At 41.1% G+C, this 19,771-nt stretch overlaps 1 protein-coding gene across 4 annotated transcripts in view; it reads right to left on the bottom strand.

The window, feature by feature from the left end:
- The window catches only part of FARP1 (FERM, ARH/RhoGEF and pleckstrin domain protein 1), a 217,866-nt gene that overhangs the window by 168,390 nt on the left and 29,705 nt on the right, over positions 1–19,771 (bottom strand). For 2 of the 4 annotated variants that reach the window (XM_075138217.1, XM_075138188.1), the window contains exon 2: positions 4,994–5,189. In XM_075138217.1, the coding sequence (XP_074994318.1) occupies positions 4,994–5,164 (171 nt within the window). In that variant the 5' untranslated portion in view covers positions 5,165–5,189. Of the gene's footprint in view, positions 1–4,993; positions 5,190–19,771 lie in introns of those variants that run through there. The other 2 variants (XM_075138208.1, XM_075138197.1) reach the window with 1 other exon arrangement.

The following is a 19,771-nucleotide window of genomic DNA, read 5'->3' on the forward strand; positions in this document are numbered from 1 at the left end:
TAAGATAAATGGCATAAACGGTAAACATTAAAGGGTTTTCTTCCCCAGAAGAAGTAGATGCGACCATCAGCTATTTTTACTGTTCCTTAAAAACTGTATTTCTTTTTTACTTAAACTGGTTTGAATCTACAGGGGAGACCGCTTTAAAACAAACAAGAAAATCCGTAAGTTTTACTATGGTTTTACGGAATCAAACCCATTCTATTCCAACTAACTTAGATGAGACTGGTAGAAATAAAACCAGAGCAAAATCAAGCAGAACTGTACACCTCCACCCTCTCTTGTATAATACACAACTTCTATTCAGCAGTGTTGTGTTCTGCAAATCCTACGAAAGAAGCGTCAACCTTTCAAAATGCCCAAGATCTATCTATATACGATTATCATTATGTGTACAAGGGTGAAAAAATGTTCTTCCTCCTTCACATTATTCATTTTAGCTAAAGCTGCTGTCCTCTTACCTAGCAGAAAGGGACTGTATTTGCTCATTTTATCATGCAGTCATAACCCAGCCAAATACTGGCTGAAACAGTGTATTTTGGACCTCTGCGGTCTTCAGTTAGCATATCCAACTCATTTTTCAGTAAATACAGCCAAACTGGAAATTAGAAACAAAAAGCAAGAGACAAAAATCTGTTCCACACTTCCATGCAACCCCTTCATAAAGCTAACACCATGACCAACAGCTGCAAGCACTGAATGGTCATCAACTTTCAACTAGTGGCCCGATCACCTATAACTGCAGCTGAAGCCAGCTCTTGTCTGAGAGTTTGGGACAGGCTCAAACTAAAGGTACAGAAATTCAGTCATAAAAAGCTGAATAACTTAAAAGGGGCAAGGATATTCTACATAATTTATCTTTGCATAGCAGAATAGACAAAAATGTGATCAAAAAGTTAATTGATGAATTTTATACTTTCCTTTTATGTTAAAGGCAGTAAATATAAAGTAAAAGTAATATTGTGATAAACTACTTTGAAAGCAGCAGTGCTTACCTGTCCCCCACCTCCCCCAAGCATCTGTGTTTGCTTGAAAAGAGTCATGCAACCAGCTAACTGGGCCGGCAAGGAACACTAGATGTGTGTAAAAGATCCAGGCTTATCTGTTCAAGCTTTCACTGGCTTTTTGGAATACAGGAATGTTTAGGTATTTTGCAATGAAATATTGTCTGTTAACAGCAAGCAAAATACAAGATTTTTCTTATGTACCCTTCCTTTTACTGCAAAGATTGATGAAAAGGCCTTCATTGTGGGCTTCTGTTTTTCAAGTCTCCCATACAAACTCTCTGCATACACTTAATGTTTTTTTTCTGGGAAAAAAAAAATCATTTACATGCCCATGTGAAGCCATGTGGATCTCTCTTTCTTTCCTTTTTTTTTTTTTCTTTCTTCTTTTTTTCCTTGTGAGAAGCTAATACAATGAGCTGGGCACAGTATGATTATATAGCACTAGAACACTAACACCAAAAGTTGGTTAGTAAAAATCAACTTTCCTTTAGAAGGACAAATGACACCAGAGTTAGAGTTACTTCACTTTTAAACAGCTCAAACAGCAGCAGCACTGGGCGGGAACAGAAGTGGGTCACATTTTTGTCCTGTTTTGTTATATACAGAATAGACATAGAAATCTGAAGGATTTTGGTCTAATAAAAAGAAGTCATTTGCTTACGATGGGAGAAAGGGGATTGCCTAAGTGCAAGGGTATTGAATCTTGTCTCCTGGAAGATAATTTAAAACAAATTATCTTTAAAACAAATTATCAACAAATCTGAACAAACCAAAAAACCACTAAAAAAAACCCCAAACCAAACCAAAAGCAAACCCAAAACCAGCACACAGATAAGATCTTTTTTCAGTTTTAGCTAACAGGGAGGCTGAACCTATAACAAAAGGAATTGTAGGAGTAGCAAGGAAAGAGGATGAGACAGACAGACAGTTCCAACTACCTCACTACTTTCCCCAAATTCAGGAAGAAGTAGCACCAGTATCTGTTTCTATTTTTACACAGAATTCACAAGCAAATAATAAACTGGCATGACTTAAACTTCATACTGTCCTACAAAACACATTACAAGCAGCAATAAAACTACTAAAAGTTTGGCCCATTTGGTAATAGGGAAAAGAACATCCAGCAAAATTCCTAAAACTATAAGAAACACAAAACCTTCTCAGTTTATACTTTTATCATATTGGGAAGGTTATTTTCAAAACCATGGCTGCTCAAGTTTTGAAAGAGTAGTTCAGACCTTCAATCATGCAAAAAGCCTTTAATTCTCCACTGAAAAGCAAGCCCACAGCCACACTTGCTGCTCCTAAAATATTTTGTTGAAATGGTACTGCTTTCTTTTTCTGTGTATACTGTACAATCTGGCTAAAACCAGCAAGCTTGTAAATGGGAACATGGGTTTTCCAACATGAATAAACATCTCAGTTCAGAGGTATTAAAAGTTTTTCAGTTTTGTGAGATGGGACTAAAAAATTAATGCCTTTTAGAGCAGACTGAAAACAACATGAAAATGATGGCCAGCAGGTTGAGGGAGGTGACTCTGCCCCTCTACTCTGCTCTGGTGAGACCCTATCTGGAGTCCAGCTCTGGAGCCCTCAGCACAGAAAGACATGGACCTGTTCAGAGGAGAGCCACAAAATTGATCAGGGGGATGGAACACCTCTCCTATGAAGAAAGGCTGAGAGAGTTGGGGTTGTTCAGCCTAGAGAAGAGAAGGCTTCGGGGAGACCTTATTGCAGCCTTTCAGTAACTGAAGGGGGCTTATAAGAAAGATGGGGACAAACTTTTTAGCAGGGCCTGTTGCGACAGGACAAGGGGGAATGGTTTTAAACTAAAAGAGGGTAGATTCAGACCAGATACAAGAAAGAAATTTTTTATGATGAGGGTGGTGAAACACGGCAACAGGCTGCCCAGAGAGGTGGTAGATGCCCCATCCCTGGAAACATTCAAGGTCAGGTTGGACGGGGCTCTGAGCAACCTGACCTAGTTGAAGATGTCCCTGCCCACAGCAGGGGGGTTGGACAGGATGACCTTTAAAGGTCCCTTCCAAACTATTCTATGATTCTATGATGTGTATTGCTCCATTTGACTATGCATACCTTGAAGACAAAAGGGTTTAAGAATCTGCTCTAAGAGACTTTATAATCTAAGCGTCCCGCAAATCTCACAAGATTTGACTTTAAAACCAATTGGACTCTCCTTGAATAGATGTAATTATGAAATAAAAGCCTCAGAAAATAATCATAGTGAAGTGATCTGAACAGAAAGGTTTTTTAAACCCAGGTCTTCCTGAAGTTTAAAAACAAAATGTAACGTGGACGTCTTCTAATCAACTGAAGATCAAAAACATATTGTTTCCTCAAACTCCCAGCAGCAAGGCCAGAGTTATACAGGTGCATTGCATTCACTCGTTACTTATGTTTGCTTCTAAACAATTTAATGAAAGGGACCTGATCTCAAAATAGTTCCTACTAAGTGTTTGTCAAATAGGATTATTAACTCTTACAAATGGCATGTCATTTCCAAAGTATGGTGAAATAGCAGCTGCAGGAAAAAAAAAGTCTTCTCTGGATAAGAGGGATATTTGTACCACATAAGATAAGCAGCACAAGTTTCATTAGCATTTGATAATTTAAACTAGAACTACACTTCTAAACAGCGATGATTACCTAGAGACTGATAATTTTGGTCTGTTTTCTATGGATATTTGATAGGTATTCTGAAGGGCACAAAAACATAACACATTGCTACATACATGAGCATTTCACTTGATGACAGTTCAGTTCATAAGTATCTGTCCAGAGAATTTACTTTCTACTACAAGATAATCTGAGACTGAACATGCAGTTGTAGTCGGGTCACAAACAGCCCCAGAGAGCAGACCAAAAAGCATGTGTGTGTACACACACAAAACAAACAAACAAAACCTTATAAACGGGTAAAAAAATTTTTTTTATGAGGATTTTCCTTATCTAAATTCCTTCATCTTTAACATAGGGATAACATTTTTTCAGTGACCATAAGCACTTTCACAGAGCACTATACGTGTAAGATCTATGTATCTCGCTGGTAACCCCCCATTTCACAGAAAGGAAAACTGAGCCAATGAAGGCATGAAAGTTACCATAGCTACATAAAATGCAAGTAACAAAGGATGAAATTTGAACTCAGGTTTCCAGTTTCCTATTCGCTGAACCCTGAGCACTTTGAAAAATACACATTCCAGTACACTTTCGTAACAGCAACAGTGTTCAATAACCTTACATGTTAATTACCCAAGCATGGCGTGTTAAAATCATTAGTGGTTACTAACAGCTAGATAGTGTAAAACAGCATCAGTCTTTATACCAAAACTAATTCAAACTAATTCTTCTGATCACACACAAAAGCAGTAGTAACTCTGTTTCCTTACTTGGCAAGTACAAACCTAGATTAACTTCAATGGGCACTGACTGTATAGAGAAACTTTAGATAAGACTGCTGTGATTCTTTCCTTGCACTCAACGCATGTGAGCACTTGGTGTCAGTAAGAGTGATAGAAATTTGTGAAAATTTTCATGATTTCAAATTACCATCCTAGGGACTTGCCAGAGGAAAAGGAAACAAATCTGTATAGACCTACGGTTTACTGGATCAAGAGCAAAACAGCACCAAGAAAATGTTCAGAAAGTAGAGGAAATCACTGATGTAATATCTGGGGCGGGGGGGGGAACCAAAACACCCAGAAAAAACCACCAAGGACTTCACCTCTCCTGAAGCTGTTCAAACAGAAACAGAATAATAACTGTAATTTACAGTTCACTTCACTCTTTAATGTTATTCTATTACACCATCATCTATTTAATGCTGTTATAACAGCCATTTTCTCCGCAACATGAATTCATTAGCCAAAGAATCAGAGTTGAAATAAAAAGAGAACTGGTTTGAAAACATGCATTTTTAGAAATGCCTGAATAATCTTTAGCCACCCCAACCTCCACATCCTTACCGGAACGTCAAAAGTTTCTTGCGTGTCATCCAGCATCTGAATTTTGATGGAGATGAGTTTTCCTGGAGGTGTCATAGGTGGTTTCTGTCCATGCTCCAAGGTACTGATCCCAGCATTTTCCTGAGCTCCTAACCGGGATCCTGCTGTTGGTCTCTGCTCTGTTTCACCCATGTTTAGAGAAACACGTTTCTTATATCTGATAAAAGAATAAGGGCAAAGAAGACCATATCACTTATTTGTAAGAGTTGTTGCACATAAGCGTTATGGTATATATACTTACAGCTAATAAACCATATGACCGTTAACACAAAGTAATAACCATTATGATTTTTTTTTTTAATGTATCATACGAAGACAAGAAAACAAGGCAAACTTTATAGTTTTCAAAATACACAGGCTAATCACCTCCTGGGGGTAAGGCTGACAGACTGGCTATAGTACTGCACAATGGGAAAGTATTCCTTTTCTCCTAGAAAAGAAAACAAGACCACATTGGAAACAGAACATGACAGAACCCAGATTTCAAGGAATTATGCTAATTTTTATGTATTTATGAATCAGGCTGTTAACAGCCACAGCCAGGGCTCCCAGAGAAGGGAGGAATGTGAGGAGAGCAGGTGAGACAACTCACCACTCGCTGACCATGATTCCCTCCTGGGCATATCAGGATTTTTTCCTTTGGTCCTTCCAGCCTTCTCTGGCCCTTTGCAGCTGCCACCTTGCTTAAGGGTCTGCAAAGCAGGAAAGCCAAAGGGGTATAAGATGACCCCAATTACATGGCCTAAATATTTTGTTTCCTTTGGGGACCAGAGCTGCTCTAGAACCCGTAGCTTGGCCTCATCCCACTGGTGAGCCAAGCACTATGAGGACGTGCTACTGGGAAGTCCAGAAGAAGCCAGAGCAAAAACACTGGTTGGGAAAAGCAAAGGAAATCTAATATCCCACAGAGCCCTGTAAGCAAGAGGGGAACAAGGAACACACCTTCCTCACTGTGCTAGGGGAAGGTTACACCTGCACCAGCTTGCCTGCAACGTTCGCTGAATGTGGATGTCTGCTTCGTATCCATGGAAAGTAACCTCAGAAACTGGCTTGCTAATTTTGTTTCCGTGCAGCTTTCACACCACATTACACAGCACATTTCTGCTAAATAATTATTCTATCCTAAAAAGGGAGCAGAGCTACAACACTGATTCAGTGTGATTTTTCATTAACTGGCACAACTTTGAACCTTCTTTTTTAATTCAAGGACCATTAGTTTTACTTGTCAAATGTTACACATCATACTAGAATTTTACTTCACTTTCTTCCCCCTGCCTTTTGACACTCTGGCTGGGTTTCTGATGAAACCCGCTGCTACTGTCTATTTATCTTTGTTGGTAATTGCATTTCCATTCTGCATGACTTTTATATGCTGATCAATGACCATTAAAAAAACATGTAGCACACAGAAAGAATGGAAATGTAACTTTCTAGCTGAACAGAGGCACAAGAAGAGTACTGCCTATCATTGTCTGGCTTTTACTCTGAGTTTACAAATACTGAGAAGCCTATGGGAACAATAGGAAGCACAAGATAGCCTATGTATTAGTGAATGCATCACCAGTTTTACAGTATACTATAAAGAATACTGCCATATAATAAGATACCAGTTCCCTCCGTAAGGACAGAATAAAAACAGTCCTGTCTTCAGCTAGATATACTATTTACTACATATCACTCTTCTGTGTCCTGACTAATTTGTTCCCACAGATTTTTCACACAGCAAGTGGTCTGGAGTAAAAATTTTTTAAAAATGCACTCTGATTAAAAGGAAAAAAACAAAAGAAAAAAAGAGTGTTAGCAGAGAAGGAAGGGACTGAAAAATTAGGGATCACACACTTCTACATATCAGCTCAACAGGCAAAAGTGAAGGAGAACAAAAAACCACAGGTAAACTTTTGCAATGAACCAGCACCACCCCATCCAACAGGGTTGGAGATACTAGTGAAACCTATCCAAGCACATGCCAAATATTACTGAGAAGCAAATTTTTCCTCAACTGGCATTGTAATCTAAAATGTAAAAGGAATAATTTAAAAGAATAAAATAAATTTAATCGAATTAAATGAAAACCTTTTTATGGGACAAGAAGTGCCAACAAGAAAGCTGCAGTTGGAGGCAGGAATTCCAGAAGAAAAGACACCAAGCTCTATATAGCAAGACTCCAGGCCTATTTACAAATAAATCTGGTTTTCATGCGTGTGAAGTACACAGGGACATTTAAAAAGGTAACACATGCACCCCGTCTGGAAGTGCCACTGCACACAAAGATACTGGTCCATGTCCTTATTAATTCAAAAGCTGTTTTAAGAGCTCTTCTGAAGTCACCATATACCACAGACAGCACCAACACGGCAGAAGGACCTCTACAATTGCTGTGTTACTACAGTAGTTTTTGGCTAGGTACACACATTTAAAGGAGATGAAGAAGAAATCTGTTCTTTCCATTAAATCCTAAACATAGTAATCAATCCAGTCAGTTCAAATGATACCATTAAATAATCAACGTAAGGAAATATTACAGAGCTTGAACCTTTCTATAAATGTTCTTCTGACTAGATGATCTAGTGGTCCACACACACATTCAGACAGGCCAATAAACTTAGTGAAACAAGGAAAAAAGACCGAATTTAGGAGCCAAAAAAATTATGGAGGAAAGGTACAAGCCAAACCACTCCATATATACAGCTGAGAGGTTTATTATTATTATTATTATTAACAGTTAGTAATTTAGAAACTCTTGTAATATATATATATTGAACCATTCAGTTACACACGCACACTTCCCTTTGGAAGCAAAGATCTAAGAAGTATTGGCCACCCTGATCACATGCATCTGCTACTTACAAAATTAAAAAATTCCTTTTTAAATCTGTATGTATATCTAAACATCAGCATGCTGCATTGGACATTATTTAAGTTTTTTTTCTGTATGACACTAGTCTCACTCACTATGGTGCTGTCATAGTATTGGCATAGTATCTTTATTATGCCTTTATGTAGAAGAGGCCTTAAAAATTATTACAATTACCCTCTCTAAAATAATGCAGTGCATCGGTCAAGCTGTATACCTTTCTCTAAATCACTTTGATCTAGTGTCGTGGTTTAACCCCAGCCAGCAAAAATAAACGCCACGCAGCCGCTCGCTCACCGCCCCTCCGGTAGGATGGGGGAGAGAATCGGGAGGGCACAAGTAGGAAAGCTCCCGGGTTGAGATAAAAACAGTTTAATAATTGAAATAAAACGAAGTAGAACAGTAAGAACAACAGTGAGAACAACAACAATAACAGAATACACAAAGCAGGCAAAGCACAACGCAACCACTCACCGATCGCCGACCGCGTGTCACCAACGGCGGGCGAGCCCCCACACACACCTGGTTTTTATACTGAGCAAGACGTCACGTGGTATCGAACACCCCATTGGCCAGCTGGGTCCACCACCCCGGCTGTGCTCCCCCTCCCGGTGCAAGCATCACCCAGCAACAGCCAAAGCATCCATGGGCCATCAACGCTCCTTTCACACCGAACCCAAAACACAGCACACCCCCAAGCTACTGGGAAGAAAGTTAACTCTGTCCCAGCCGGAACCAGGACATCTAGAAAACCAAGAAGTAAGGTCACAGAATGCAACAGAAGAGTATTAAGCAGATATTAAGCAAACCTGGGGGCATTAGGATGCCTAATGTCTGTCACAATGAGGAGAAGGATCAACTTTGGATGGAAGATGGAGAATTTTAAAGACAGTCTACTAGAAAAGAAGACGTTGATGAATTGGGGAGGGTATTAATGGAGAAGAAAAAGCAGTGGCCACCAGACTCCAACACGTGCAGCTCTAAGCAAAATATAAGTGGAGGTGGACAACTGGTACAGGAGCCAAGAGGGTGGCAAATAAGAAGAACACATCTGAACTCTGAAAATTTAAGAGTTTCTGCCTGCTCTTTTTGACAGCTGGTGAAACCCAGGGCCAAAATCACATCTATCATTTCTGCTGCAGATTCACTGGGTGTCAGTGCCCTTCTCAGTAGTGCTGTAGGATCTGCAAAGAAGGAGAGAGGCTGCTGTAGAGAGCTAAACTGCATCCCAATCTGTGTGAGGGGAGAAGTTACCCGAGACGGCCGAGCTGCCCACGGAGGAGCCTTGGAACCTCCTGCTCCTTCCCTGCCTGATGCCATGCTCCAACTCTCACCCTCCTCAGGGCCTTCGCTGAGCCAATGCACCTTGCTAACTCACAAGAAAACAACTTTGTGTTCATTCTTCACTGGGTTAGCAGATTAAATCAGCTCTCAGCAGGCTGGCAAACCTAAGGCCAGGGTGAGCTAAGCCCAGCCAGCTGCTGGCAGGCCACTAGACTGACTTAAACCATCTCACCTAACTCTACCTCAAACACCTGGAAGGCACAAAAAGCTACAACTGCCATTAGACAATTAGTAAATGTGGTTTTGTCCTAATCACATGTTAACAATCCTTTTATACAGATACTACATGCTTACATGAAAATTTTAAGTTCTGTATATACTTATGCAGTAGCTGGACAAAGGCCACAATGTGGTTCAGCATAAAGCCATTTTAGTTCTCTGTGTCCAAAACAGGCACATTTTATAGCATTGGAAAGGTTCAGGCCAATTAAAGTTTCCATGTATTTTTCTTTGGCAGGATGAACAAACAATCAAACTGACTTAGTCTAAAGGGAGCTAGGAGTATAAACACCATTTTTTTTGGGGGGGGGGTATGGGAATAAAGGGTTACAAAAATTACAAAACACTGAGGAAAAGAGAAGTAACAAGCCACTGTTAGAAACATGACAGAGCTCATGTTGGAATAGATGCTAATCTGATCTGTTAACTACTCTGCTCTTCTAGATCAGCCAATGAGGTTTGGACATTTGATGCAAGAGATTCCCGACGCCTGAAGACTCCTGTTACAGGGGGAGAATGGTACCAGGTACCTAGGCCTTCTCCACTTCTTTTGCTTTGCTTAAATGCATTTTCACAGCATGAAACAGAAGGCAGCACACTGTTCACTATACTCCTTTTAAAGGTGGGGAAGCCTGTGGCACAGTGGGATGATGCGACTGGCCTGTAAAGTCACCAAGCAGACCAGCTGCAGAGCTAAAGCTGCAGTCAAGGCCTCTCAGATGCTGGCCCAACACTGTCTCCCAGATCATATGGCAATGAAACGTTTGAAAAAGATGAAAGTAATCAATATAATACCAGATGAGATGACTCAAACTGACTCAACGGCTTATAAACCATCAGTAGGAACTAAGAAGGCACCAGAGGACTAGAAAGGAACAAATTCAATCCAGATCTTCCAAAGGATAATGAATGTGAAGCAGCAACAAGAAAGAGGGGCTATCAAGGAGAAAGAGGGGCAATCCAGGCAAACTGCTCACAGGTGCTTTTAACTCTCAGCTTCTTGTAAAACTTTTGGAAAGCCTCAGCTGTGGAGAGGACTACAGTGAATACTGCTAACTAACACTCCTGTCAAGTACTCATCTTCAGTTCTAAGCATCTTCGTATTTGCAGAAAAACATAAAACTTGACAAATTGGAGTAAGTTTAAGGAATCATAATAAATAAGTTATAGACAGGATAATATGTGCAGGTCACACATGGAGAGCTCAGAGAGCGCAGCTGTGGCAAATCTAACTGTGAGGGTGAAGATGCCACCTCTCTTCGAGGCCCAGTCCACCCCTGCACCAGATGTTAATGCTCCCAAGGAGAGGGAGCAGGACATGTCTGCACCTCAGCCACCCCGCTGCAGAGGCCACTATCAACCAAGCCCACTTCTCATATGATGTGCTGATCCTACATATTTCCTCTCCCCCCCTATTGGGTAACAGCAAAGTAGGCATAAATGTATGGCCCTGCCAGAAGCATGTAACAGACCTGTACGCCTCCAGTAAGGGAAAATTCTATACCCACAGCATAAATTGTCAATGAAGCTGCACTTTCATTAATATACCAGAATTACCAAAAACATGAAATAAGAGAGCAAGTTTCTTGAACCCACATTAAAAAAAAAAAAACAAACCCAAAAAAACATAACAAGGCAAGAGGACCAGGAAGACTGAAACCAAATTCAGTATGAAATGATGGGGAGCACACAGAGGGCCAATACAGCTCAAGTTCTTGTATTTTGTGAAACGTTATCCCAGTTAATTTCTGCAAGTCCATAGCAGTTAATTTCCGCAAGTCCAAAGTAAATATGTCGATTACAAAAATTTAAGTTATTCATCTAAATAACACTAATACGATTTCTTCGCTAAAACCCAAAATTTTGAAAGTTACAATGAATCAATGCAAAAGAGAGAAACCATCCCCAGCACTTGCTCAGCAGAGACCTCATGTGCACGAGGCACCAGTGGGGAAAGTTGACCTGCAAGGTAGCAGACACTATGCACACGGCTAGCCATCGCAGCAATAAATGGCAAATTTTCAAGTCATGCTAAATGAAGTGACTGGATCAGCCCCGTTCCAGGCAAACAACAATAACCAAAATTTGTTTCTTGAGCAGCAGTCGCCATGTACTACATGGGACAGCTGTGTGGGAATACCTAGAGGTGACAGATTGTGCCGGTTTTCGCTGGGATAGAGTTAATTTTCTTCATAGCAGCTAGTATGGGGCTATGGTTTGGATTTGGTTTGGACTCGTGCTGGAAACAGGGTTGATAACACCGGGATGTTTTCATTACTGCCGAGCAGCGCTTATACAGAGCCAAGGCCTTTTCTGCTTCTCACCCCACCCCACCAGAGAGGAGGCTGGGGGTGCACAAGGAGTTGGGAGGGGACACAGCTGGGACAGCTCACCCCAACTGACCAAAGGGATATTCCATACCATATGATGTCATGCTCAGCATATAAAGCTGGGGAAGAAGAAGGAAGGGGGGGACATTCGGAGAGATGGTGTTTGTCCTCCCAAGTCACTGTTAGGCGTGATGGAGCCCTGCTTTCCTGGAGATGGCTGAACACCTGCCTGCAGATGGGAAGGAGTGAATGAATTCCTTGGTTTGCTTTGCTTGCATGCGTGGCTTTTGCTTTACCTATTTAAGTGTCTTTATCTCAACTCGCAAGTTTTCTCACTGTTACTCTTCTGATTCTCTCCCCCATCCCACCGGGGGGGAGTGAGCAAGCAGCTGTGTGGGGCTTAGTTGCCAACTGGGGTTAAACCACAACACAGATTTATCCTTTTCGCAAATACAAAACAAATACGTCCTGTAGGAAGGAGAAGTCCACAGCAGAGAAGGGTGGATTTTTTTGAAAGCTTTGAAGTCACCATCATCTTATGAGTCTTTGGCAGTTTCTCGTGGGAGAATATCAAAGATTTCTTGGAAAATCTTCTTTTTAAAGTCTGATTTTCTTAAGGAACAAACAGCTGCCTCACTAACACAACGTTTGTGCTCCACATTATTCTGCGCAGAACCTCATACACCCTTGAAATTACACAAAGGTTCTTACAAAGAAAAACATACATTAGAAACTTGACATAAATTTTTCATTAGGCTAACGGACCAGCATTTTTGTGGAAGCAAAAAAAATGTGACACCAAAAGCTCTTAATAGAAAAATATCTCAAGCTTGAAGGGCAGTAGTACAGACACAGGTGCTGGGTGTCTACTTCTCTGCTTGCACCCAGCAGACTAAGCTTGGTTGCTCAGCCTCTAATGGAAACATTGCAAGAGAAGGTGGTTTCTGGATTCCTGTTCAGACTCCTGTCTGCCCTTTCTGCTCACAACAGTCAGATGGAGAAGGAAGTATTATAAAAAGCCAATTCTTCTGTACCATTGGGCTGTCTTCTGGGATTAAAAAAAAAAGGAAATGTTGTAAATGATGGTAGCTTCATGAAGTCAGAAGTAGTGAGACTCTAAGTAAGGTATGGTCAAGAAGATCAGCATTAGAGGCTAGTCTAGTCCCCTGTACAGTCAGTGGCGAACAGGATGGAGGGGAAGCTCCTTAACTAGGCTTAATTTGTAAACACAGATTTATTTTTCCTTTTTCCTGTCCCTAAAGACACAGAAAATTAACCTCTTAAAACCTGCCTGCCCAAGAAAACATCGCCATGACTGTCTACTTTTTTGCAAGTCTCAGAACTGGATACTTTAGCATTCTGCAGACTTCCTAAAATTTGCAGCAATAAGAAATGCCCTCAATTAAGGCAGAGCATCCATAATAGAATAAAATTCATCACCTGTCATGAAAACAAAGATAGCCCACAAAGTTGCCCATCTTGGTCAGACTCTGAAAACCTCTAAATCACACTGTCTTAACTCTTGACCCAATTTCTATGGTAGAGTCATGTAGACGGACAGACTAAGTACTCAGATTTGTAGAGCAACACAGTGTGCTTGGTTGTTAACACCAAACTAGCTAGAACATGAAACCAATGTCAAATTTAGGGACCTAAGCAGTAAGTAACACAAAGCTTTACAAACTCAAACTATTCGGTATGCTGGTAATGTAGCCTGAAATCCAGAATAATGAACATTTATGTATGTACAGGACAAAAAAACCACCTCTTGCAAGCCTTGTACAGCATTCAGAGTGCCTGCATTCATTACTGCTTCTACCTTTAGGGCCATTCAGCTTCCAACTGGAGCTCATTTATCTTCATTGCATTCAGGTCCTAAAGCTGTTTGCAATTTTATGGCACTAGCAGCTGTCCCAGATTCCAAGTCTTCTGCCAGATGTCAGCAAAGAGCAGTCCCATCCCGTGCAAATCTGATGTACGCTATCTTTTTTCCTCAACCACACACCTGTCAGTAGATCTATCAACAAGTGCAGTAATAGATTTCTGTATGCTTTTGCAATTGCCTCTGTGAAAAACCTCATCCCTTAAGCATAAATACAGATTGTTCTGTGAATCAAGCCAGTCTAATCTACAAATATTTTTTTTTAAACCCACAAAATTAAAATTACTTTTGATGACTGTCAATGATATTAAACAAGACAGTAAACATATTGATTCGCTGCGTGCTATGTTTTCCAGACAACCTTGCATTAGAAATGTATTGCAGGCAAGGAACATTTCTTTTTCTTCCGTGCAGCTCATACAAGCAAGCAATGCCATCGTATATATGTAAGTGAGCAATCAAGTAAGTGAAGCCTTCATATGCTCACCCTCTCAAAGGAACCCCTTGGAAACCTCTTCATACAAGCTACTCTTGGGACTGGTTGTGACCATTTCCCAACCTCTGGGGACTTGTCTTCACTATTTATTCTTCACTACCCCTTCATGGTACCCTTGTACGATGATCAACACTATTTACTTGAATCAGGAATGCCAATATCCTATTCAAACCAACACAACCAATTTTAAAGTTTTTTCTTCAGGTTTTACATCAGCCAACTTGAAAGCACTGTACAAACAGGTAATTCTGGCTGTTCCTGGAACGAAAATTAGTGTCTCATCTGCTAAATCAAGGGGATGATTAGCTCCAGTTGCTCAGTTAGTGACTCTCCCCCGACAACTGTGTTTTCCCTTCAAATCCAAAGGCACAGTCTGAGCAAAATGGGGAACTCCTGGAGCCATGAATCCCTTAACAGTCCAGAGGGAAATATTTCTACACAAATCCTTCGTTTGTTACTAGACACATTAAAACTTGAATTAAATATTGCCCACTTGCTTTGCATTTATTGTATCACCATTTAACTACCATGTATGTGTTGATAACTTACTTGTACATGAAGTTCAACACAGTGTTTTTCTTTGAAAATACTTTCCTGTCACTTTACTTTCCCAATTGAACAGACCACACCTTTTCTACAAAATTTCTGCTTTATCTCGGGGCAGGGGGAGGATATTTCTGGGAGGGTATTTCTTCTTTACTGTGAAACTCACAACCTGCTTTCTGAGGTGTTTTTCAACCTGTTATCAAAACTGCCTGCATAAGAAATGCTTAGGAAAAAGTTGCAAGCTACTGGTATCATACACCAGTATATGGTATATTTGATTTCATTGACACCCCTTCCATTTTGCCTAACCTGTTTCTGCCAATTCTGTCACTAAAACCTATGAAAAAGTAAAACTCAACATGCTTGCCCAAGTGACAAAATGCAATTTAAAAAAAAAAATCCATAGGAAAAAAAAATTAGGAGTAAAGAGTGCATGAAATACATGTTGAAATCACTCAGCTAGTCCTTTCTTGATGATAAAATGTGTTGTAGAAGTGACAAAGTACATGTTATCATTTTATGAAGACCTAAAGCATTTTCAAGTTGAGATATAAAAATGTCATGGTGATGGCATCATCATGTGGGCAAAAAGCTATTTCAATTATGGACAGAAAGACTGTGGAAGCTTTATTGCCACATGGTAAATGCTAGGAACAAATAAAGAGAGTTTAAGAAAACCTCTCTTTCTTGTGTTTCCAGCCAGCACAGAGTTTCTTGGTCAACTGGGTCATCACCTGAGCCCACAGTTTGTCCCTGGAAAACACAAGCAAAGCAGGTAAGAACTTAAAGCAGTTTGGTTGTTCAACAGTAGTACAAATCAATCCTGAAGCCATTAAAAGCATTTTCCAAAACCCTTTCATGCCATCACTCTGCATAAATAAAGCTGTTGCACCAGCTGGAGTGCTCTGGGCTCATTCACCCATACAACACCTCATGTGAAAGCCAAGTCGAATGTGCTTATAGTAGAAGAAAGTAATCTGATTTACTTCCAGATTTAACAGAATTCTGAAAGGGATCCAGCAACTCATACCCAGCCTCAAGCATAACGTAGACATTTTCCATGAAATAAAAACATGTCAAAAGAATAAATAACACACTACATTAATACTACTGTTCAGCAGTTGGGGGAAAATCTGATACAGTCCTGTTTTTGAGAAATAAAACAGCTTGGGGGAAATAGTATTTCTCTGAACCAAGTATGAACATATAGTAGAGGTATTCACGCTGCCTAAATGCAAGCTGGCTCCTCCGGAGAGCTGTTAAGCACCAGAGCCTGATTCGGATATTCAGTGGCCCTTCAGAGGAGCTTCTCCCTTCCTTGAGCAAGCAGGCCCCTAGCAGAAGACCAAAATGCAACAGTCAGCATGCCAAGACCCCGTTCCCTCTCCTGTTGAGAGGGATCAGTTACGATTTGTTGCGTTTATGGTGTGTTGCGCGAGTCCGGCGCAGAAGCTCGTGAGCTTGCCACCGCGCAAACTGCGCTGCACAAAAGGGGTACCCTTATGGTCCAGTGGCTCGAAACCACAGAGGACAACGACATCAGCGTTCAGCATTATGCACCCGGGGAAGACGCCTATCCAAACATGTTAAATTGAAGCCATAATGGCCTTGACTAGTTTCCTTTTTGCCCAAAGCTTGTGATCAGACTCCCACAAAATTGTTACATAGGTCTTCCACCAGGAAAAACATATTTATGGTCACTGTTGTATGCTCAGTATACAACCCACCATAAAAACAAAAATTCCTGCACACTTTAAATATTTAAACATCTGTTCCCAAAGGAGATTTTTTTATAAGTTTGTAAAACTGCTCAGTATAATTGAATATACAACGATTTTTTTTTTAATTAAGTCTTTCACCAGAAGCCTTTATTATGCTTGACCAAGAAAATACCACACTTGGTAATGACACAGTTTCCAGTGAGAAATACTCATACCATCAAGAAAAAAAAAATTGCTTTATATACTGCTGTTTAGAAAACAACTTAATAGATTCCTTGGCATCCTTGTGGAGATATAATGGGTCATGAGGCGTGATTATATACTATCCAGATTCAAATATCCTATAGTGTTTTAAAACTATGTCTTTATTCTTCCTTCAAAAATGATTTTAAAAATTATAGCAAAACTTTCAAACTTGCTTAGGTTTCTATCTCATTTCTCTTTGTGTGAATACTTGAACCACTAAAAGATCCCTGGAGATACTCTACTTGTGCTGAACAGCACAGTCTAGACACTGTCTGCCCCTGTTTGTCTGACGACAGCTCTCCCGATCTTTCAAGATACAGTACTTCTCTGTCTTTAGATAATTAATAACACTGCATTTATTCTGTGAACAGCTATCAGAGATACTGTGAGACAGAGATATAGATATACTGCTGCCACAGGTAAGTCCTCATTTTATGTCTGGCTAAAATATAAGTATTGTGTATGCTGCATGAAGACAGCCTAGGGTTGGTTTTCGTAGAAGACAGGTTTAGACCAAAAAAGTTCTGTTAGCTGCGGTTGACTCTGCAAATAAACTGCTTTTCCCACCATAACTTACTTCACAATGAAAACTGGCATAAGTTACTCCGAAGTACAGCACTATTATTGCAAGCTTTAAAAGCTGTACCTAGAGAAGGGCCTGCCTGTTCAACCACCCCATCGTCCCTTCATCAACAAACCTGTTTCAGTGCAGATTACATCCCTATGGCTTCTGTTACTTTTCAAAACTAATCACTCACCTGCTTAGAAGTGTGAAAAATCATTACCTGTGTACTTTTGACTATTGAAGGGGACAGTGGAAAGCATCAGTTGTCTTGTTCTGTTCTCTTCCTTGCAACGTTTGCAAGGAGAGAAAGCAGAAATACTGCCAAAGTGGCCCACCAGTCTGCACCAATCTCCTCAAAATATCATTGGAAGTAACACTCCGAAACAGCTTTTACAATCTGAGAAGGACGGAGAGGCATAAGACTCAGATCCTTTTTTAAAATTAAGACATCAAGAGGTAGAAGTTGTTAGTGAAATATCAAGCAGAAACAGGGACATGGTAAATAACACATTTCAAATCATTCAAAGTGAATCCTGCCTGAAAGATTTTGACAGGTCCTCTTACTAAATACAAGGCTCCCAATAAAGCAGCACGGCAGAGCGCACTGCTGCGCCAGGGAGACTGGGTATTAGATTGCTCTTCCCTTGGAGAAAACCTATACGCCTCCTATTCCGTTCTTGGCTCCTGAGTCTCAAGTAACTTTAGATTATGCTGAAGTCGGAAAGCAGCTTTTATACCCATATCCAATAGTAGCATACAGGATACCCAGAGCAGGCAAAGACCTCTAAAGAGTAAAAAACTAGTATCTCCCAGGAATTTTTCCTTGCTGACCCTGTTCGAACTTCGCACACTTTCCCAATGGCAACCAAACGTCTCCCCACAGAGCAGGTGAGCAGGCACCAGCCTGGGAACAGAGGAGCCCAAGATACCTTTCATTTCCATGGCTGCCCAAACTGGAGCAGGTCCAGGCCCTGGAGAGGAGAGGAGGGAGCCCATCTTTCCTGCACTGGCCGTGGCAGAGCTGCTGGCACCCAGGCAGCGAGGAAGCGGAAGGCGTGCATCTGGAGCACAGCGGGGACGAGTGCCAGATCTGAGGGAGGCAAAGGAGCAGACTGGGACAAGGGCCCTGAAACAGGAGGGAGAGAGCGAAACGGCCAGGGAAGGGAGCCAGGGATCCCGAGGCAGTGCACAAAACAAGGCAGGAAAAGGGAAAAAGGCAAATGCATGCGAGAGAAAAATTAGACAAAGATGGGGGAGGGGGGCCAGGACAGGCAAGGTGTCTGGTCTCTGACAAGCAGTCTAGAAGGGAGGAGAAACCGCAGGTGAAAGGTAAAGAGAATAAGAAGCCAAGAACTGGAGACAGGCCCCAAAAAGGATTGTCAGGAAGGGCAAGACAAATGAGAGAGAGGAAAAAAGTGCTCTTTGATAGAGGAGTAAGTCCATTTCCTTCCAGAGCTGGGACCTAAAGTCAACGGTCCTGTCCTGCACATGTGCAACAACTCAGGGACCTCCCCCTCTCAGGGCAGAGAGCCCGCACCGGGGAGCACGATGGTCTGCTGCTGCTGCCACTCACATCTCATCCCAGTGCCAAAAATCTCCAGTGAGGGTGTAAAATTGCACACCTTACAGGAAGGGTTAAGAACTAGGAATTGGTTACCTTAAAGCATATGATGAAACTGCAAAGTTACCCCTTCCTATTCTTGCACCCCTAACATTCACTGATTTCCCTCCTTTGCCCTGCCAAAGACCACTCTGCCTCTTTCACCACACAAGGGACCACAGCCAGTTACAGGGAAGGCACTCAAGATTTATGTTTTCCTTCCCGTTGTATCCTCAAGGCTTATTAACTACGCGTACTCTGCTGTTAAGACAGAATTAACAGCTATCTTTCTGTGCTTTCTGTATAGCAGGCTGATTTACTTTCTCTTACTGTAACTTCACGATACTCTTGCGAGAGGAGGAAGCATCACATTATCCTTACTTCCTATATGTGGAATTACAGACAGAAAACCCAGGTCCTCAAGACACAGATGCTGGCTCCACTGGGGGTTTGGACTCTAAATCCATTTATTGACCTAGGTCAAACAGACTGAAGTCCAGTGCAAACCCACTGATTCTGTATTCCCAAACTGAAACTCTTATGGCCAAATCATTCTTCAAGTATTTCACATCCCGCAGCTTTCTTTACACGTAATTACAGATCCTTTAACTACAGGCTGCATCCAGGAACATGAGGTTTTCTAAAAATTAGCTCACGGATCTCAAGTTTTATCAAGAGTTTAACTATTTTCTGGGTGTTTAAGCCACTTCCTAACAACATAGGGAAGTCTGTCAAGAATTGAATCCACTTCCTTAAAACTGGAGCCCATCAGCTCTCTTCAGCCACCTTCCTCTTCCAATATCTGCAAAAGGCAGGAATGAGACCTTTCTCACAGACAATGTAATACACAATAGTGCATTGCTGTACGAGGACACCTACCACACCCAAGAAATAAGATGGAGATCACGAAAGGGAGAAAAATGTAACTAAATAATT

Source organism: Calonectris borealis, chromosome 1 (genome assembly GCF_964195595.1).
Source record: "Calonectris borealis chromosome 1, bCalBor7.hap1.2, whole genome shotgun sequence".
Lineage (NCBI taxonomy): Eukaryota > Metazoa > Chordata > Aves > Procellariiformes > Procellariidae > Calonectris > Calonectris borealis.